The 23,260-nt window shown below is 43.3% G+C and overlaps 1 protein-coding gene across 1 annotated transcript in view; it reads right to left on the bottom strand.

Moving 5' to 3' along the window:
• LOC120986665 (putative olfactory receptor 2B8) overlaps positions 1 to 3,378 on the bottom strand; it is a 32,228-nt gene extending 28,850 nt beyond the window's left edge. Inside the window, exon 1 of the mRNA XM_040415337.1 lies at positions 2,476 to 3,378. Within this exon, the coding sequence (XP_040271271.1) occupies positions 2,476 to 3,378 (903 nt within the window). The remainder of the gene's footprint in view (positions 1 to 2,475) is intronic.
• Between the last annotated feature and the right edge of the window lie 19,882 nt (positions 3,379 to 23,260).

Below are 23,260 nucleotides of genomic sequence, written 5' to 3'. Positions count from 1 at the left end.
TCACTTTTAGCTTGACGAAACCTATAGAGGCTATCTACTCACACACACAGTGGCATGCAAAAGTTTGGGTACCCCTTGTCATGATTACTGTTACTATGTGAACAATTAAGCAAGTTGAAGATGAAATGATCCCCAAAAGGCATAAAGTTAAAGATGACGCATTCCCTTTGTATTTTAAGCAAAATACATTTTTTATTTTAATCTTTTACATTTTCAATATAACCAAAAGGGAAAAGAGTCTGAATCAAATGTTTGGGCACCCTGCATGGTAAAACCTTCTGCTTGGGCAAAATTAGAGTTTGAAATGTACCAGTAAATTAATTTAGAAATGGCAATAAACAAGAACAATGGAGGTCAAGAGAATGTCTGGGAGACTACGAAAAATTTCAGAGACAGCTGCTCATAGGATTGCTAGAAAGGCAAATCAAAAACCCCTGTTCATTGAAAAAGACCTTCAGGAAGATTTAGCAGAATCTGGAGTTGTGGTACATTGTTCCACTGTTCAGGGACACCTACACAAATATAGCCCTCATTGAAGAGTCAGCGTTAGAAGTTTGCAAAAGAACATCTTAACAAGCTTGATGTATTTTGGAAACCAGTACAGTGGATTGATGAGGTTAAAATATAAGTCTTTAGTTAAAATAAGCAAGGCTATGTTTGGAATAAAAAGGGCACAGATTTTCATGAAAAGAACAACTGTCCAACCATTAAAGGGAACCTGTTGCAGTGGTAGTGACACAAAAATCTTCGATTTTTCAACTTCTGACAATGCAATTTTGTATTAGGGATCTTGTACAATATCCCCATGCAGTTTTCAAGCCACATAAACATTTTTTCAACTCAATAAAGGCACATATATTCCACTTTTAGTAATGGGTTGAATCACATGTTAAGTCTCTCATACGGCACATAGGATTTTGATCTTTTTGCATAAGGGACAGGGGATTTAGATCCTGTTCACACAAGGCACAGAGGATTTTGAAATCCTGTTTGTGGCGCCAACTTTATGAAGCGAATGGGTCGCAGGGGCAATATGTGAGTTACGGTAGGCCGATGGAGGTAGTAGTAGTTTTTAATACTTCTGTAGAGCTCCCTGGGCCAGCGTGCAGTGAATGGAAGGACAGCACCAGTCCCTTCGGGGCACACTCTGTTATTCAGGGAAACTCTCCAGATGGAGGTTTAGGTGCCCTTGGTGGTGTGGTTTTTAAGGTGCTGTGTAGGCAGGGTCCCTGGTGTTCATGACGCCAGCACTGTAAGGTGCAATGAGGGATAGTGACGAATAAGGAGAGAGTCAGAATTTGCTGAACAAACTGGAACTTTACTCGAGCAATTGCTTTGAGGTAGTTATAATCCAGTAGTAGTGCTTTGGTATAAAATAAGATGGCAGAGCTGCAAATCCCAACAACAGGCTTGGTAGGGCTGGTTTAAACAGGCTTTGGTTTGGCTTGTATGAGAGAAATACTTTCCTTAGCTATGGCCTCCCTCCAATAAACCACGCTTTAGGTACTTGGACCTTGATCCGAACTTTGCAACCAACAGGGTGGTCTCCATAGCGGCAGGCATCAGTCTTCTGCTCTGTTCTTTGGACAAGTTGCCTTAACACACAAAAGTCCACTTCGCTACTGGCTGTACAGTGGATCTACAGAAAGGATCCAGTAACCTTGACCTTGATTCCCTCTCTATATTGCCCTACTGGAGAGTGCCCAGGAGGCATAAATCAACAGCTACATGCTACACTTCTCCCCTCTCCTCCACTAACCTCTCATCTCACTTCCTGTGACTGACCTGTTCCTCACCTCACTTCCTGTGACTGATATTATGGCACCACCTAATGGTGACTGAAGGGTAGTGCAGGTGACCAGCCTGTTGTAAGGAATTTGCAGCTATTACAGACAAAATTGACACTAGTATGACATGACATTATAAAAGGTTTAGCACTTCTAGCACGGAGAGGGACACTGCACTGTCACCATGAAAATGCAATTTATGGTACAGACAGAATGTTTTAGAGCTAGAAGAGCCGAGCAGATTGGTATATAGTCTCAAGAGAAAAGATTTAATATAACCCGTAGTTTATTCATTTATATCCGTGCTCATTCTGGGAGGGGGTCCTATCAGTGACTGACAGCCTTTCTTCTGTAAAAGTGCAAGCAGAAAGTGCTGTCAATCACTGATAGGACCACCTTGTCCACTTCGAAGCCCAGAATGAGCAGGAGCTCAAATGAATGAAATACAACTTTTACTGAATCTTTTCTCACAAACCTATATATCAATTTGCTCAGCTCCTCCTACTCTATAACATGCTGCTTGCAGCGCAGACACCCTGTTCAGTGTGATAGGTTCCTTTTAAGCATGTGGATGGATCCATCATGCTTTGGGATTGTGTTGGCCCTTGTCAAAGTGGTTGTTGACCGGGCAGATAAGATGAAATCATCACTTGTGCCATAACACAATCTTCTTTCCTGTGGTTTCTATCAGTGCTAATTGTACATCTTTGTTTCTTAAAGTGTAAATCAGAGGATTTAGCATTGGGATTATAATACTGTAGAACAAGGTGGCCATTTTATCTTGGCTCAAAACATGAATCTTCCCGGGTCTCAAATAGATGAATAAAGTAGTGCCATAAAATAATGCCACCACAATAACATGTGACACACAAGTGGAAAAGGCTTTTCTCTTTCCGCTGGTTGTTCGAATCTTCATTATGCTGGAAATTATTTTGATGTACGTAAAAAAGATGACAGCAAACGGGATGCCTGTTATCACTATAGCACAAAAGAAAAGGACGGTCTTATTAGGATATGTATCTGCACAAGCCAGCTCTAGCAATGCAGGAACCTCACAGAAAAAATGGTCCACTACATTGACCCCACAAAAAGGTAGTTGTAATGTATACACTAAGTTTATTACTGAGTTTATTACACCTCCAACCCAAGAGGCAGCCGCCATCTTAATGCATAAGGTGGGATGCATGATATTAGTGTAATGTAAGGGGCTGCATATAGCCACATACCGGTCATAGGCCATTGATAACAACAGGCAACACTCTGTCCCTCCTAGAGTCATATGGATGAACATTTGAGTTACACAACCATTATGAGATATGGTTTTCTTCACTGATAGGAAGTTAATGAGCATCTTAGGAACTACACTTGAAGTATACCAGATGTCCAAAAAGGAGAGATTTCTCAAAAAGAAGTACATTGGAGTGTGGAGTCGAGGGTTTGTACTACTGATCCAGATAATTACTATGTTACCAATTAGAGAAACAATGTAACATGTAAGGAATACAATAAATAGCAATATCTGCAGGTCCTGTCTGTTTGTTAGTCCTAGAAGGATGAACTCAACCACCATGGTGAAATTCCCTGTGACCATTTCACGAGCTGATGTTGAATATTATATCATAGACATGATGCTGCAATGACAAAGGTTTACAATTCTATTACTTAAAATAACACTGTCACGGCTGTATGTGAGCAACAATAGTATACACAGTAAAAGAGCTACTGACCGGACCCAAACTAGGGAGGATAAAGGGTGACCCCTGTCAGACACTCAAAGCTCTCCCTATGCTGCTAAAGCACATGCCCGGATCCAAATGGCGGAACGAGGCATGCCCACGTACCTAAGACTGATGACCACTGTAACCCCTACAATAGTGGAAGGGGCACGGCCACCGGTGCCCTACTCAGTATATGGAGGGAACCGTGGCCACCTCAGATCCAGTCAGAAAATAATCAGGTACACAACAATGTCTGTACACTTAGCTGAAGGTGTTGCAGCCGCAGAGAAGACGGATCCAAGGACAGCTGGCAATATCCGGAGTGCTTGCTGCAGCAGAACACAGGTCCAGTGAACTGATAGCTACAAGTGAAGATACTAAAGCAAGAGCTACAACTGAAAAGAGAACTATAATCCACGCCCTACAATAGGAGGAGGGGTGATATAAAGAGAGGGAAATCAAACGCATGAGGAACAGCTGGGAGGAAGGAAACCAAAAGTAAACAGAGCAGTGAGAACTCCTCCCAGCTCTAGTAGTGACATCATCACAGGGGTGGAGAAACAGAGCTGTGAGAACGTCCCAAAGCTCTCGTAGTGACAGTACCCCCCCCTCTACGGGTGGATTCCGGACACCCAGGACCCACCTTCTCAGGATGAGCCCTATGAAATGCCCTGATGAGGCGAGTGGCTTTAATGTCCGACACCGGAACCCACATCCTCTCCTCAGGACCATAACCCTTCCAATGAACGAGGTACTGAAGAGAACCGCGGACAATGCGAGAGTCCACAATTCTGGAAACCTCAAACTCCAGATTGCCATTAACCAAAATCAGAGGAGGAGGCAAAGAGGAGGGTACCGTGGGCTGGACATATGGTTTTAAGAGAGATCTGTGAAATACATTATGTATCTTCCAAACCCGTGGAAGATCAAGACGGAAGGCAACAGGATTGATGACTGACAAGATTTTATAAGGCCCAATAAACTTGGGACCCAATTTCCAGGAGGGAACCTTCAGTTTAATATTTCTTGTAGACAACCACACCAGATCACCCACATTCAGGTCCGGACCAGGCACACGTCTCTTATCAGCCACACGCCTATACCTCTCACTCATCTTTTTAAGATTACTCTGAATCTTTTGCCAAATGGTAGACAAAGACGAGGAAAATCTCTCCTCCTCAGGTAAACCAGAAAGAGCCCCTCCCGAGAATGTCCCAAACTGCGGATGGAACCCATATGCACCAAAGAATGGTGACTTATCAGAAGATTCCTGACGACGGTTGTTCAGAGCAAACTCAGCAAGAGGGAGAAATGAACACCAATCCTCCTGGTTCTCTGCCACAAAACAGCGCAAATATGTCTCCAGATTCTGATTGAGGCGCTCAGTCTGACCATTCGACTGCGGGTGAAAAGCAGAAGAGAAGGACAGCCGAACCCCCAGGCGAGAACAGAAAGCCTTCCAGAACCTGGACACAAACTGCGTGCCTCTATCGGAAACAATATCAGAGGGAATGCCGTGCAATTTAACAATATGGTCGACAAAAGCTTGCGCCAACGTTTTAGCATTGGGTAAACCAGGGAAAGGTACGAAATGAGCCATCTTGCTAAAACGGTCCACTACCACCAGGATCACCGACTTCCCCGAGGAACGAGAAAGATCCGTGATAAAGTCCATGGACAGGTGTGTCCAAGGACGGGAAGGTATGGGTAACGGGAGAAGGGAACCTGAAGGCCGTGAACGAGGGACCTTAGCGCGAGCGCACGTCTCACAAGCAGCCACAAAACCCTCCACCGACTTACGAAGAGCCGGCCACCAAAATCTCCGAGCAATGAGATCTACCGTGGCTCTACTCCCGGGGTGACCAGCAAGAACCGTATCATGATGCTCCTTAAAGAGTTTGTGACGTAGCTCAGGAGGCACGAACAACTTCCCAGAAGGACAACGGGCAGGTGCCTCAGTCTGGGCAGCCTGGACCTCGGCCTCCAAATCGGAATATAGAGCAGAAACAACTACCCCCTCCGCCAAAATGGGACCCGGGTCCTCGGAGTTTCCTCCTCCCGGAAAACAGCGAGAGAGAGCATCAGCCTTCACATTTTTTATCCCAGGTCGGAATGTAACAACAAAATTGAATCTGGAGAAGAACAGAGACCATCTGGCCTGTCTCGGATTCATACGCCTGGCCCACTCCAAGTATGCCAGTTTCTTATGGTCGGTAAAAACGGTGATAGGGTGCCTGGCCCCCTCCAACCAATGGCGCCATTCCTCGAAAGCCAACTTGATGGCCAACAACTCCCTATCTCCCACATCATAGTTTCTCTCTGCCGGGGAGAGTTTTTTAGAGAAAAAGGCACAGGGTCGCCATTTGGCAGGAGAAGGGCCCTGGGACAAAACCGCACCCACACCCACCTCGGAAGCATCCACCTCAACAATAAAAGGTAAGGAAACATCGGGATGCACCAAGACGGGAGCAGACGCAAAACTCTCTTTAATCTTAGAAAAGGCTGCAAGCGCCTCCTCCGACCAAGAGGAAAAATCCGCCCCCTTTTTTGTCATGTCAGTAAGGGGTTTGACAACAGAGGAATAATTCAAAATGAACTTTCTGTAATAGTTCGCAAAACCCAGAAAGCGCATCAATGCCTTCTGATTCTCAGGAAGCTCCCACTCAAGTACAGCACGGACCTTCTCCGGATCCATGCGAAAACCGGAAGCAGAGAGAAGAAAACCCAGAAATTGAATCTCCGATACCATAAAAAGACATTTCTCCAGCTTGGTGTACAATTTATTTTCCCGCAGAATCTGCAGAACCTGAAAAAGATGATCCTGATGGGTCTGAACATCAGGGGAAAAAAATCAAAATATCATCAAGATACACCAATACAAATTTCCCCATTAAATGGTAGAAAATACTATTAACAAAATGCTGAAAGACGGCCGGAGCATTCATCAGGCCGAAAGGCATAACGAGATTCTCGAAATGCCCGTTAGGGGTATTAAAGGCCGTTTTCCATTCATCCCCCTCTCTGACCCTGACCAGGTTGTACGCGCCTCTCAAATCCAATTTGGAAAACACCTTGGCCCCAACAATTTGGTTGAAGAGGTCCGGGATCAGAGGAAGGGGATGAGGCAAGGTCTCAGAGAGCCATCTTTTTTTTTTAACAAAAAAAAAAACCCGCGGCCACAGGTGACTTTGAGGGACGAATATGCCCCTTCTCGAGACTCTCGGAGATATAAGTTCGCATTGCGATTCTTTCCGGTTGTGAGAGATTGTAGAGGCGTGCTTTTGGCAGCTTGGCGCCGGGAATGAGGTTAATGGGACAGTCAAACTCCCGGTGAGGAGGTAGCTCCTGAACACCGCTCTCGGAAAACACGTCCGAGAAATCAGAGAGAAATGATGGCACAGTTTTAGTAGACACCTCTGCAAAAGTCGCTGTGAGACAATTCTCTCTACAAAAGTCACTCCACTCATTTATTTGCCTTCCTTGCCAATCAATAGTGGGGTTATGTCTAGTGAGCCAGGGTAACCCCAAAACTAGAGGAGAAGGCAATCCGTTAAGGACAAAACAAGATATATCCTCCACATGAGTGTCACCTACAGCTAGCCGGATATTGTGAACAATGCCCTTCAGAGATCTCTGTGAGAGTAGAGCAGAGTCAATAGCAAAAACAGGTATATCCTTTTCTAATGTGCAAACCTGAAAACCATGCATGGCTACAAATTGAGTGTCAATAAGATTGACGGCCGCTCCACTATCGACAAAAATCTCACAAGAAATGACTTTGCTCTCTAGCGCCACCCTGGCAGACAGGAGAAAACGGGAACTGCAGGTCAGAGGAAAAGCATCAATTCCTACATCAACTTTGCCCAAAGTAGCAGATGAAGCAGAATTTGATGATTTACCTTTTGAGGTTTTTCTCTTATTATCACTCTTAGTACAGTTCAAGAATCTCCTAGACGGACAAACATTTGCCAAATGACCTATGCCCCCCACAACAAAAACACACCATACTCTGAGGACTAAATCCTCTTTTATCAGGGGCAAGTCGACCTAGCTGCATGGGCTCCTCCTCAGAGGGGAGCGAGACAGGATGAGGCCCCTGCACACTGAATGAGTCCGCACCACTGCCCCTAGACTGACAATGGCTGGACAGAGAGGTCTCGTTTCTTTCTCTTAGACGCCTGTCAAGGCGTACCGCCAATGACATGGCAGACTCTAAGGACGTTGGTCTCTCATGGAAAGCAAACGCATCTTTCAATCTCTCTGAGAGACCATGACAGAACTGACTCCGGAGTGCAGCATCATTCCAACCCGAATCAGCTGCCCATCTCCGAAATTCAGAACAATAAAGCTCCGCAGACAGTTTGTTCTGGCATAAAACACGTAAGTTAGATTCGGCCAGAGCAACACGATCCGGGTCATCATAAATCTGCCCCAGGGCCACAAAAAATCTTTCCACGGATCGAAGGGAGGGATCCCCTGATGGCAGCGAAAAAGCCCAAGTCCGAGCATTACCCCTGAGCAGGGAGATGACAATCCTCACCCTCTGCTCCTCCTTACTAGAGGAGTGGGGACACAAGCAAAAATGGAGTTTGCATGCCTCTCTGAAGCGAACAAAATTCTCACTGCCCCCGGAGAACTTTTCCGGAAGTGAGACCTTTGGCTCGCAACAGACTCCATGAGCCGGAGCAGAGCCCAATGCTTGAAGCTGAGTCATAGATTGACGGAGATCCGCTACTTCCAAAGAAAGACCCTGCATGCGGTCAACCAGGCCAGAAAGCGGATCCATGTCAAAAAAGGACGGTTTTGGTGGATTATAATGTCACGGCTGTATGTGAGCAACAATAGTATACACACTAAAAGAGCTACTGACCGGACCCAAACTAGGGAGGATAAAGGGTGACCCCTGTCAGACCCTCAAAGCTCTCCCTATGCTGCTAAAGCACATGCCCGGATCCAAATGGCGGAACGAGGCATGCCCACGTACCTAAGACTGATGACCACTGTAACCCCTACAATAGTGGAAGGGGCACGGCCACCGGTGCCCTACTCAGTATATGGAGGGAACCGTGGCCACCTCAGATCCAGTCAGAAAATAATCAGGTACACAACAATGTCTGTACACTTAGCTGAAGGTGTTGCAGCCGCAGAGAAGACGGATCCAAGGACAGCTGGCAATATCCGGAGTGCTTGCTGCAGCAGAACACAGGTCCAGTGAACTGATAGCTACAAGTGAAGATACTAAAGCAAGAGCTACAACTGAAAAGAGAACTATAATCCACGCCCTACAATAGGAGGAGGGGTGATATAAAGAGAGGGAAATCAAACGCATGAGGAACAGCTGGGAGGAAGGAAACCAAAAGTAAACAGAGCAGTGAGAACTCCTCCCAGCTCTAGTAGTGACATCATCACAGGGGTGGAGAAACAGAGCTGTGAGAACGTCCCAAAGCTCTGGTAGTGACAAACACATTCAAAAAGTTATTAGGAAAATCTGTATAATAGCTGGAGTGGACTGCCACAACTTATTCAACAGAGGAGAATCAGCAGCGACATTTGAAAGATGAGCCCAGTCATTAAAATTGCATCTGCTGGAAAGAGGTTATCTGCTCCATCTTTTGGATGAAGAGCAACCACATGTGACCACTCTAGACTGATACATGATGATCATAAAAAAGGTAGAAGACATAAAAAACAAGTAGTGTTTTCGTTTAAAGACCTATGGTTTCAGTCATTCACATTAAATTCTAGGCCCATTCTATTTGGGGGTGCCTATAACTGTCTAATAAAGAACTGATACACTGACCGGTTACAGCTAGAGATGAGCAAAGCTAGCTTTAAAACTTGAAACTGAACTATGCTTCAGTTCCGAGGTACCAGTCAGAACCGAAGCCGAGTTCGGTTTCAAGCTTTAATCCCTTCAGGACCCTGGGATTTTTTATTTTTGCGTTTTTTTTTTTCACTCTCTGCCTTCCCATAGTCCTAACTTTTTTTATTTTTCCATTCACATAGCCTTATGAGGGCTTATTTTTTGTGGGACAGGTTGTACTTTCTAATGGCACCATTTACGGTTGCATACCATGGGGTAGAAATGGGGTAGAATTTTGGAAAAAACGCAATTCTGATTTTTTTTTTTTTTTTTTACACTGTACACTATGCGGTAAAATTGAATAATTTTTCTTGCGTTTTAATACTGAATTTTTTTTTTTTAAACCTTTGAGTAGAGTTGAGCGGACACCCGAACTTGACCCCGAACCCCATTGAAGTCAATGGGGACCCAAACTTTCAAGCACTAAAATGGCTGTAAAAATGTAATGGAAAGGGCTAGAGGGCTGCAAATGGCATCAAAATGTGGTTAAGAGCATGGCAAGTGCTCTGCAAACAAATGTGCATAGCGAAATGACTTTAAATAACATAAAATACGTAAAAATAAAAAATTATAATCTTGATCTAGGAGGAGAAGGTCCATATGGAGTAGGAGGTTGAGGAGGCGGTGGATGTGGTGGTGTAGGTGGAAGCGGTAGCCTACACTGCTTTTTGGTTTTAAATTTATTTTTATTTTTTTAAATTAGGGTACACCCCAAAACATTGGGAACTATAACCTGTGATAACCCCCTCCAGTCGTGCTAAACACACGTTCAGACAATACACTGGCTGCAGGGCAGGCCAGCACCTCCAAGGCGTAATATGCAAGCTCAGGCCATGTGCCCAATTTGGAGACCCAGAAGTTGAAGGGGGCAGACTCATCATTCAGTACGTGTTATTGTGTGCACACATACTGCTCCACCATGTCGCACGTCCCCGTGATGTCCACGATCCAATTGGATATCTTCTCTATAAACTTTCAATGTTCTTTTCTACACCTACCATGGTGATCACGGGTGGCGGGGAATCAGGGTTCCACCCCGGAGAAGGAGCGTGAGAAAGAGAGACCACATTCAAGGGAGATCAATGGATGAAATTTAATTGTGATTCAGCGGAAATGTGGGAGAAGCTACTAAAACTGAAGAATTGAAGGAAAGGAGGGGGCGCACGGTAATTACCCACTCCCGACTCGGGGAGGTAGTGACAATAAATAATAATACAGGACTCTTAAGATGCCCTGTTATTTTAATGATTATTTATAAATTACAGGGAATGTCACTGCAGTATTTTGGATTAGGAAACGTTAGACAGGAGAGGCAATGCTGCTGCTTTGTTGACTCTAGATAACTTCTGCCTGATCGCACGTCCCTGTGACGTCCACCATCCATTTGGATATCTTCTCTATCAACTTTCGATGTTCTTTTCTGAGCCTACCATGTTGATCATGGTTACCGGCAAATCAGGGTTCCACGCCAGAGAGGGAGCGTGAGAAAGGGAGACCTCTTCCAAGGGAGGTCCATGGCTGCAATGGGATGAAGCGGAATTGTGGGACAAATTATTAAAGCAGAAGGATCGAAGGAAAGGGCCAATTAAAGACGAATTTTAGAAATTTAAGTCCCTGTCACCTATGCAGAGCAGGGGTTTTTAATTGCCAGAAATGGGTTAATGTCACCCACTAATGGAACAGATTATTTTTTAAAATTTCAGTCCCTGTCACCTATGCAGAGCAGGGGTTTATTCACGTCAAAAATTGCAAAATGTCAACCCAAGAATGTAACAGAAAAATTTGTGAAATGTGTTCACCTATCTACTAGGTAGAGTAGGGGTCTATCACAGCCAAAAATTTTGGAATGTCACCCGAAAATGTAAAAGGAAAATTAGTGAAATTTATTAAGCTGTCAACTAGGTAGAGCAGGGGTATATCACAGCCAAAAATAGGTTAATTTCACCCGAAAATGTAACAGACAAATTTGTGATTTTTTATTATCTGAATACTAAGTATAGGAGTGGTATATCACACCCAAAAATTTGTGAATTTCGCCCGAAAATGTAACAGACAAATTATAGAATTTTTTTAACCTATCTACTAGGTATAGCAGTGGTATATCACACCGAAAAATTGGTGAATTTCACCCGAAAATGTAACAGACAAATTAGTGATTTTTTTTTACCTGAATACTAGGTATAGGAGTGGTATATCACACCCAAAAATTGGTGAATTTCACTCGAAAATGTAACAGACAAATTATATAATTTTTTTAACCTATCTACTAGGTATAGCAGTGGTATATCACACCGAAAAATTGGTGAATTTCACCCGAAAATGTAACAGACAAATTAGTGATTTTTTTTTTACCTGAATACTAGGTATAGGAGTGGTATATCACACCCAAAATTTTTTACATTTCACCCGAAAATGTAACAGACAAATTAGTGAATTTTTTTTACCTGTCTACTATGTATAGCAGTAGTATATCACACCCAAAAATTGGTGAATTTCACCCAAAAATGTAACAGACAAATTAGTGATTTTTTTACCTGAATACTAGGTATAGGAGTGGTATATCACACCCAAAAATTGTTGAATTTCACCCGAAAATGTATCAGACAAATTATAGAATTTTTTTTACCTGTCTACTAGGTATAACAGTGGTATATCTCACCCAAAAATTGGTGAATTTCACCCGAAAATGTAACAGACAAATTATAGAATTTTTTTTACCTGTCTACTAGGTATAGCAGTGGTATATCACACCCAAAAATTGCTGAATTTCACCCTAAAATGTAACAGACAAATTAGTGAAATCCTTTTATATGTCTACTAGGTATAGCAGTGGAATATCACACCCAAAAACTGGTGAATTTCACCTGAAAATGTAACAGACCAATTAGTGAAATGACATAAAATAAAATAAAATACGTACAAATTAAAAAGAAAAAACTTGATTTATGAGGTGGAGGTCCATATGGAGTAGGAGTTTAAGGAGGCGGTGGATGTAGCGGTGTAGGTGGTAGCGGCAGTGGAGGAGGACGAGTTAGCCAACACTGTTTTTAGTTTTAATTAGTTTTTTTTTAGGGTACACCCCAAAAGAGTGGGAAATATCAAAAATACAATTAGCAATTGCGCTGTAGTATAACAATGGCTGGGTAAGGCCGGTATACATGTCTATTCTGCCCAAGGTATGGACAAGTGCTGTGGGATCCATGCCTGGTTCATTTTAATGAACGTGAGCTTGTCCACAATGGCTGTGGATAGGCGGCTGCTCTTGTCTGTGATAACGCCCCCTGCCGTGCTAAACACATGTTCAGATAATACACTGGCTGCAGGGCAGGCCAGCACCTCCAAGGCGTAAAGGGCAAGCTCAGGCCATGTGCCCAATTTGGAGACCCAGAAGTTGAAGGGGGCAGACCTGTCATTCAGTACGTGTAGGCGTATACACACATACTGTTCCACCATGTTGGTGAAATGCTGCCTCCTGCTCAGCTGGTGGTGCTGGTTGATGTGGCGTGCTGACAAAGCTTTTCCACATTTCAGCCATGCTAACCCTGCCTTCTAAGGTGTTGGCGGTGTCCCAGCTGCGTTGGCGACCTCTTCCTCCTCCCCTGCCTTTGCCTTGGGAATGCCACCAGCAGCACGTCTACCAGCGTGCGCTTGTACTCGCACATCTTACGATCACGCTCCAGTGAGGGAATTAAGGATGGTACGTTGTCCTTGTAACTTGTTAGAATGTGGGCAACTCGGCGGTCGTTGCGGAGACACTGCAGCATGTAATCGCTCATGTGTGCTAGGCTGCACAGAGGCAATGAAAAGCTGTCCTCTGTGGGAGGTGTATCGTCTGTGTCCTCTGTATCGCCCCAGCCACGCACCAGTGATGGCCATGAGCTGGTATGGGTGCCACCCTGCTGTGAACATGGTTCCTTCTCCTCCATCTCCTCCTCCTCATCCTCCACCTCGTCATCCTCCAGAACTGTGCCCTGGCTGGACAATTGTGTACCTGGCGTTTCTGGGTGCAGGAACCCACCCTCGGAGCCACTTGTGAATGACTGGCCAGAAACCCTATGAAATTATCTCTCTTCCTCCTCTTCCTCCTGTGCCACATCCTCTTCCATCATCGCCAGCAGCGTTTTTTTATCAAGGAGGCATAGTAAGGAGGCAAGTGGGATAGTAACGCTGAGAATGGCGTTATCGGCACTGGCCATCTTGGTGGAGTACTCGAAACAGCGCAACAAGGAACACAGGTCTCGCATGGAGGCCCAGTCATTGGTAGTGAAGTGGTGCTGTTCCACAGAGCGACTCACCCGTGCGTTCTGCAGCTTAAACTCCACTATCGACTGCTGCTGCTCGCACAGTCTGGCCAGCATGTGCAAGGTGGAGTTCCACCTTGTGGGCACGTCGCATATGAGGCGGTGAGCGGGAAGACCGAAGTTACGCTGCAGTGCTAACAGGCGAGCAGCAACAGGGATGAGAATGCCGAAAGCGGGCACAAACGGCCCGCACTTTATGCAGCAGCTCTGACATATAGGGGTCATTTTTAAGGAATCTCTGCACCACCAAATTCAGCACATGTGCCAGGCAAGGGATGTGCGTCAAACCGGCTAGTCCCAGAGCTGCTACGAGATTTCGCCCATTATCGCACACCACCAGGCCGGGCTTGAGGCTCACTGGAACCAACCACTCATCGGTCTGTTGTTCAAGGCCCGTCCACAGTTCCTGCACGGTGTGGGGTTTGTCCCCTAAACAGATAAGTTTTAAGACTGCCTGCTGTCGTTTACCCCTGGCTGTGCTGAAGTTGGTGGTGAAGCTGTTACGCTGACCAGATGAGGAGCCGGTAGAGGATGAGGAAGCAGAGTAGGAAGAGGAAGCAACAGGAGGCAAACTAAAGCGCCCTGCAATCCACGGTGGTGGAAGGACATGCGGAAAACTTCCATTTGCCTCAGGCCCAGCCGCCACTGCCTTTACATAATGTACTGTTATGGAGATATAACACCCCTGACCGTGCTTACTGGTCCACGTATTAGTAGTGAGGTGCACCTTGCCACAGATGGCGTTGCGCAGTGCACACCTGATTTTGTCCCCCACTTGGTTGTGCAGGGAAGGGATGGCACGCCTGGAAAAGTAGTGGTGGCTGGGCACGACGTACTGTGGGACAGCCACCGCCATAAGGCTTTTAAAACTCTCCGTCTCCACCAGACGGAATGACAGCATTTCAAAGGCCAGTAATTTTGAAATGCTGGCATTCAGGGCCAGGGATCGCGGGTGGGTAGGGGGGAATTTCCTCTTCCGCTCCAGTGTTTGGGAGATAGAGAGCTGAACGCTTCAGTGGGACATTGTGGAGATGCTTGGTGACCCAGATGGTGGTGTTGCTGGCAGATCCTCTGTTTGCGGGGTGGCAGGTGGCACTGTCACTCCAGAGGTGGATGAAGCGGCTGAGACTGCAGCAGAAGAGGAAGCAGGAGGAGCCAGAGACCTTTCTTGGTTTTTGAGGTGTCTACTCCACTGCAGCTCGTGCTTTGCACTTAGATGCCTGGTCATGCAGGTTGTGCTCAGGTTGAGAACGTTTATGCCTCGCTTCAGGCTCTGATTGCACAGCGTGCAAACCACTCGTGTCTTGTCGTCAGCACATTGTCTGAAGAACTGCCACGCCAGGGAACTCCTTGGAGCTGGCTTTGGTGTGCTCGGTCCCTTGCTAAGGTGGGCAGTAGCAGGCGTACTGTCTAGGGGACAGCCGCCTTGCTTTTGCACCCTGCTCCCTCTTCTGCTGTGCTGGTGGCTCTGTGCGACCTCCCCCTCTTCCTTCCGAACTACACAGGTCACTCACATGACCTTGATTCCATGTGGGGTCGAGGACCTCATCGTTGCAGAAGAGACTGCTGCATGACTTGGGGCTCAGACTGCTTGGCTGATTTGCAAGGGGGTGAGGTGAAAGACTGATGGACATCGGCTGCAGGTGCCAACTCTGATCTTTCAGCAGGAGACTGGGTGGTAGACAATGTGAAGGAACTGGAGGCACTGTCAGCAACCCAATCTACTTTCGTCTGTACTTGTTCTGGCCTCACCATTCGTAGAGCCGCATTAGGCCCGACCAAATACAGCTGCAGATTTTGTCGCCTACTCGCACCTGCGACAAACCTTACTCGTGTTTCACTTGTGCGTGTAGCTGGCACAGATCGACCACGTCCTCTCCCTGCAACAGGAGCTCCACCAGCAGCACCACGACCGGGACCACATCCCTTATTTGACGCTCTCCTCATATTTCTCAAATTTAGGAACTTGCCCTAAATGGGTGTTTTATTAATAGCAGAATAGAACGACAGTATGTAAAGTGTGTATCTCACACGAACAGATCCAGACTAGGCCGCAATTAAAGATTTTTGCCCAAAAGGGGTGTTTTATTAATAGCATAATAGAACACAGTATCTAAAGGGTGTATCTCACACATACAGATGTAGACTAGGCCGCAATTAAAGATTTTTGCCAAAAATGGGTGTTTTACTAATAGCAGAATAGAACCAAAGTTTCTAAATGGTGTACCTCACAATGACATATGCAGCAAAGTCTGCAAAATTAAGTTTTTTGCCTAAAATGGGTGTTTTTTTATAACAGAATATGACAACAGTATATAACGCTTGAATTTTACACGTGCAGATGAAGCAAGGGCTGTAAAAAAATTTATTTTGCCCAAAAAGTTATTTTTTTAAACCCATAAAATTATAGCTGTATTTCTAGCTTAAATTGCACACTGACTATTGCATAAGAGGCCCAAAATGAAGGTTATTGCCAAAAATGGGTGTTTTTTCAAAGCCAGAAAATTATTGAAGTATTTCAAACTTGTTTTTAACAATCACAGATGCAGCAAGGGCTGCAATATTAAGTATTTTGCCCAAAAAGGGTGTTTTTTTTTTTACTAATAGAACATGACAGCTATATATAACACTTGAATTTCACATGTGCCGATGCAGCAAGGGCTGTCAAATTGTGTATTTTGCCCAAAATTATAGCTGTATTTCTAGCTTAAATTGCACACTGACTAATGCGGCAGAGGCCTAAGATGAAGGTTATTGCCAAAAATTGGTTGTTTTTTCAAAGCCAGAAAATTATTGAAGTATTTCAAACTTGTTTTTAACAATAACAGATGCAGCAAGGGCTGCAATATTAAGTATTTTGCCCAAAAAGGTGTTTTTTTACTAACAGAATATGACAGCTGTATATAACGCTTGAGTTTCACACGTGCAGATGCAGCAAGGGCTGTAAAATTGTGTATTTTGCCCAAAAAGGGTGTTTTTGAAAACCCAGAAAATTATAGCTGTATTTCTAGCTTAAATTGCACACAGACTAATGCGGCAGAGGCCCAAGATGAAGGTTATTGCCAAAAATTGGTTGTTTTTTCAAAGCCAGAAAATTATTGAAGTATTTCAAACTTGTTTTTAACAATAAAAGATGCAGCAAGGGCTGCAATATTAAGTATTTTGCCCAAAAAGGGTGTTTTTTTACTAACAGAATATGAAAGCTGTATATAACGCTTCAGTTTCACACGTGCAGATGCAGCAAGGGCTGTAAAATTGTGTATTTTGCCCAAAAAGTGTGTTTTTGAAAACCCAGAAAATTATAGCTGTATTTCTAGCTTAAATTGCACACTGACTAATGTGGCAGAGGCCCAAGATGAAGGTTATTGCCAAAAATTGGTTGTTTTTTCAAAGCCAGAAAATTATTGAAGTATTTCAAACTTGTTTTTAACAATAACAGATGCAGCAAGTGCTGCAATATTAAGTATTTTGCCCAAAAAGGGTGTTTTTTTACTAACAGAATATGAAAGCTGTATATAACGCTTGAGTTTCACACGTGCAGTTGCAGCAAGGGCTGTAAAATTGTGTATTTTGCCCAAAAAGGGTGTTTTTGAAAACCCAGAAAATTATAACTGTATTTCTAGCTTAAATTGCACACTGACTAATGCTGCAAAGGCAGCAGATGTAGGATATTGCCAAAAAAGGGTGTTTTTAAAAAAAAAAAAAGATTATTATTGCAGTATTTCAAACTTGGATTTGAATGTCACAAAAGCACAGATGCAGTGCGGGTGCACTGAGCTTGCATAAAATGGCCGCCACCGCCCATCTAACTAACAGACGGATAAAAGTTATTTTTCTTGGTCACGGGGCTCAGAGCAGGGTAAAAAGATTGTGCACTGCACCCACACAACTAAATCTATGTAGATCGCTGAGTTCAATTGGAGTTCTGATTAAAGATTTTGTCCTATTCTCTCCCTCACAGCAGCATCATCCTATCCCTACACTAAGCACAGCAGAGTTGTACACTGACTAATGCGGCAGAGGCCCAAGATGAAGGTTATTGCCAAAAATTGGTTGTTTTTTCAAAGCCAGAAAAAAAATTGTCTGTTTTAATTATTTTCCTGCTACACCAATTGCCGTATGCCATTAATATTGTTATATTTTAATAGTATGGGCATTTTCGCACGTGGCGATGCCCATGATGTTTATTTTTTTTTATTGGTTAAGTATTTTTATTTTAAGGAAACGGGGGTGATTTGAACTTTTAGTTTTTTTTATTTTGTTTTATATTTGTAAAAACTTTTTTTACTTTTTTTAAGTCACCTTGGGTGACAATAACTGCCAATCATTCGATTGCCCATAGTATTCAGTGATGGCTAAATAGCCATCATTGAAGACTTCAATTGCACTATATCAATACAAGGCTGCCACTAGGTATTGATATATACATCTAATTGACTCGGAAGTCGGCTTGGGGCTTCGGTCAATTAGATCGTAGTAACAGGTCTCCTGATCTCAGCTGGGGAATGCTGTTACCGGACCAGAAGCGCGCGACTTCCAGTTCCGGTCTGCGCAGATTCCGTGGTCACATTTGACGACGGCATCTGAAAGGTAAGATGTATGCAATCAGCCTTATGGCTGATCGCATACATGTGCCACGGGTCTCTGCTATTTAAATTAGCAGAGACCCCGCGGCTAAGGCGCCCACTGCATGCGTGAGTGGGCGCGATGTTTAGGGATCGGACCCATGACGTACAGCTACGTTATGGGTCCTTAAGGGGTTAAAGTGGTTTTCAATTACCAAAGTTATTCAACGAAGTCTTTCGCAGCTTCGCGAATAACTAACTTCGGCTTATCGGAGCCCATACATTCTAATACTGTACAGAGACGGATCTCCGTACAGTATTATTCCGAAGTTATGAATTAAGCGACTTCGGATGTAACATCCAAAGCTCGCTTCCCTCATCACTAGTTACAGCCTTCCATGTTTTTCATCGTAAGACTTCTTAAAAGGTGTTTGCTGGCTCACATCTTTCACATAGCCGCACAACAAGGAATTCTGGAATATTGGTTAGAGACATACAAATTACTTTATGTCCCTAATGGCCAATCACATATTCAGAGCTGCAGGTGCTTTGCACAAATACAACCTAAAAAGTACACAGACATTTATTCTGACTTCTGTACAACTGTTTCTAGCTTATCAGGCTTCATCAGTGCAAGATAAAGGAATGGCAGTAACGTTGGTGAGGGCCTAATCCAGAGTATGACAGCGCCTCCTGTTTTCCCACCTATCGTACGGCCAGTCTCCTTCAGGTCAAGCTTAACCCTTTCATTGAATACAAAGAAAAAACCCAGAAGGCAGCACTGGAGACTTGTACAGATGCACCGAGAATATCTCCCACTATGGTGCTTCCACACATAATTTGTTGACATAGCTTTTAAAGCCTGTAAAATATCCCTACACTTTTTGATTGGTTGCTATGGGCAACTAAGCCAGTTTTCCTTTACAACAGTTCTCCTTAGTTCTGCATTAGTTTTGATAAATCTCCCCCTCAAACCTTGATTTATCAAGACTCGAGCATGCTACAATTGGTTGTTATGGGCAACTTAAACAGTTTTCATTTACTTAAGTTTTCATAAATCTCCCCCTTTGTCTAACCCTATACTAACTATTGGTTGGCTTACTCTGAGACAGAATTTTACCCCTGAATTGTGGCACAATTTTGTTACAAAACATAGCATCTTAGGTCACGCATCTTCCTCATATAGCAACACCCCTTTTCTATTAAGCCACATCCCTTTTTTCAAACTAGACGTCGAAAACTGTTTATAAACCTAGATGCAACAAATTGCTCAAATTTTTGCTGCAATTCTCACCAAAATCAAGGTGTACTTATGTTAGTAAATGAGGGCCAGATCTGTTGCTGTTTTATGGCTTTTGTTATGAATGAAAGCCGGAATGTAGGTGTGAAAAGACTAATTCTGCCCCCCATTCATTTAATCTTTTACTATATATAGTACTGTTCAAAAGTTTTATACAGGTATGGAAAAATGCTGCAAAGTAAGAGTGCTTTCAAAAGTAGAAATGTTAATAGTTTATTATCAATTAAAAAATGCTAAGTAAATTAACTAAAGATAAATCAAAATCAAATGAATATCTGACCACCCTTTGGCCTCAAAACTGCTTACTTCTGGGTAGACTTGCACATTTTTGGAAGAAACTCAGTAGGGAAGTTGTCCTAAACATCTTGGAGAACTAACCACATGTCTTTTGTGGATTTAGGTTTGCTCAAGTCCTTCATCCAATCCCAGACACACTTAATGATGTTGAGATCAGGGCCCTATGGAGGTCACATCATCACTTCCAGGATTCCCTGTTCTTCCTTACTTTGAAGATAGTACTAAATGGCATTAGTGTATGTTTGGGGTTGTTGTTCTCCTGCAGAATAAATTTAGAGCCAGTCAGTTGCCTCCCTGACAGGGTTGCCAACCATGCAGAAATTTCTAGACAGTCTGTAAAAATAGGCGACTTTTTTCCTATGTCCATGAAAAAAATAGACGCGTCTGTGATTTTTTTTTTTTAGGCTGGTGATACATGACTAGATCATTTTGGTGGTAATTATCATCATTTTACAGCTCACAGTAAATGCTCGTAGTGTGTTACTATCAGTACACTGAGCAATAGACATGTATTACTTATAATCTTTATCATTCATTATGGTTTTCATATTGGTCCATAAAAAATGTTAGCTGTCCGTGATTTTGGAACCCTGCTCCCTAATGGTATTGCGTAATGGATAAGTATCTGCCTGTATTTCTCAGCAATGAGGGCACCATTAATCCTGACCAAATCCCCAACTGCATTTGCTGCAAAGCACCAAACTTGCAAGGAGCCTCCACCATGCTTCTCTGTTGCCTGCAGACTCTCATTATTTTACCGCTCTCCAGCCCTTTGACAAATAAATTGGGGGAGATTTATTAAAACTGGTGTATAAGAAAACAGATGTGGTTGCCCATAGCAACATGCATAGTAAAATGGCAGCACTCTTCCAATTCAAAGCATTGTGATTATTTATTCATAAGGCATCAGTTGAAGGCGACGTTTCGACTCTCCTGAGTCTTTTTCAAATGTCCTCGACTTTTTGAGGAGAGGCAAAACGTCACCTTGTACTGATGCCTTATAAATAAATAATCACAATGCTTTGAATTGGAGGAGTGCCGCAGTTTTACTATTTTGAAGCCTACTGTCTGGGACCACAGGCTAGGGTCCGACACTGCCTGCACCCATTTCTTAAGGCAGTATTATTACTTTGGACAACACCTATTAAGGTAAACGTAGTGCTGCTCTCCTCTCGACTTCTTTTGCCCATAGCAACCATATTCCACCTTTCATTTTTTTCAAAGGTGCTTTCAGTTTTGAAGAACAAATCTTCCCAATTATTACAGCCACATACTTCAAATTTTGACTCATCAGTCCAAAGCACCAGCTGACATCTTTCTGCACCCCAGTTCTCCTATGTTTTCATTCATGCATACTTGAGTCGCTTGGCCATGTTTTCACTCCACTATGCATGAAAACTAAGAAACTGCAGCAGGCAACAGGTTCTCTGTATCTTGTGTGGATCTAGTTTGCTTGATTTGCTTGGACTTGTTCCTCAATTATAGAAAGTTTAGTAAAACACAGACACAAATGCATTAGATATCCTTACCTCTTACTTTACCCTTGAAATCATTTCATTACCTGAAAGACATATAACTTTGGATCCACCATTCCCAAATAGATGTAAAATTATAACATGAAGGACTATAATCTTGATAAAATATATTGGAATATTTATCCCAATAATTATTCTATCAAAGTGCACTGCAATTTCTCCACCAGCCATACTGACACAAGTAGAACAACAATCAAAACAGCACCATCATTTATAATCCTTCTACATTCCCTATGGGAGTTTAGTTACGTAAATGCTATTAAAAGAAGTAAAATGTTTTACCCTAATGAACATCACAGTACTTGTCATATAGAGGTGATATGAAGAAGTTTTTCTTGCTTTATTTAGTCACCCTTTCATAACCAGGCACCCACTATTGTTTAAGCCCTTAAATACCAGTACATTTTTTCAGTTTAGGCTGTTGCATGCAGCGGTTTTCTTCCGGCCGATTCTCAGCATATTTGCTGGGTTGAGGCCGGATCTGAGTTATTCAGGTTATTTCAGACATGTGGATACCTAAAAAAAAAATCATTCTTTTGCTTTTACCTAAAGCATGCACAATAAAATGTGTTTTATGAAAAATAATAAGAATGTTTTATGAAGTTTTTTAAAATCCCATTAAGGAATTACTATTTTACAAAATTGAACCTACAGTCCTGGGTAATTTCTAGGTCCCCAGGGCTAACTGCAGAGGGCTTGCTAAGCCTCCGATCAGATCATTGGCACCCAATCAGTGGGGGAAATCACCTTTGCTAATGCAGTGGTGGACTGGTGCAATCAAAAGGTTAACAGTTTGTATTGAAGCTACCTCTTATACTGGCTGAATACAAAAATTGAAGACGGTCGGCACTCCTCTGGCAGAGTCGTGGTGCCCGTGTCGATGGTATGAAAGCCCACTCACAATATGAAACAAAGGACCGGCACTTCACTGATGAACAAATCTGTGGCTTTATTGAAGCATGGAGGAAACAGCGCTGATGCGACACGTGTTTCGGCTCAGGTGTGAGCCTTTGTCAAGCATAATGAATTGCTACATGAAACACATTTAAATAGACCGCCCAGTAGGCGTCGAACGTGATGAGGTCACATCACCATAGAAACAGAGATACACAAAAATGAAGCGCAACAATTACACACATTGTTGCTACAAAGTTCCAATGCTTTTCAACATGCAATCTAATTACTTCATATTATCACAATCACAAAATGGGTTTCACAGAAAAGAGAAATATGCAAATGGCGTGAGAAAGAAAAAATTACAATAAATACAACAACAAAAAAATAAAATAAAATATATATATATATATATATATATATATAAAACAATAATTACCCTGTGAAATAAGTCTCCCACAGGCTACACATAATCTGAGAATATCAAATCCTGTTGTTTTTTTCATTTGTTTCATTTCCTCTGTGACTAAACAAATGCAAAAATTTTTCGCCCTATAAGACACACCGGCCCATAAGACGCACCTAGGTTTTTGAGGAGGAAAATAAGAAAAAAAAAATTTTGAATCAAAAGGTGTGCTTTTGGTGGGTTTTGAACTAATTGTGGTCTGTGGATGGCACTGTTATGGGGGATCTGTGGGTGGCGCACTGTTATGGGGGATCTGTGGGTGACGCACTGTTATGGGGGATCTGTGGGTGACACTTATGGGGGATCTGTGGGTGACACTTATGGGGGATCTGTGGGTGACACTTATGGGGGATCTGTGGGTGACACTTATGGGGGATCTGTGGGTGGCTCTTGTTGGGGTCTCTGGATGGCACTGTTATGAGGATCTGTGTATGACAGTTATGGGGGGGATCTGTGGATGACACATATATAGCATCTTATGCTATGTGTCATCTACAGATCCCCTCCATAAGTGTCCCTGTAGTGAATGACCCT

The sequence above is a fragment of the Bufo bufo genome, chromosome 1, assembly GCF_905171765.1.
Source record: "Bufo bufo chromosome 1, aBufBuf1.1, whole genome shotgun sequence".
NCBI lineage: Eukaryota > Metazoa > Chordata > Amphibia > Anura > Bufonidae > Bufo > Bufo bufo.
Note: the sequence above shows the minus strand (reverse complement) of the source record. Positions and strands in the feature narration are given on the sequence as shown.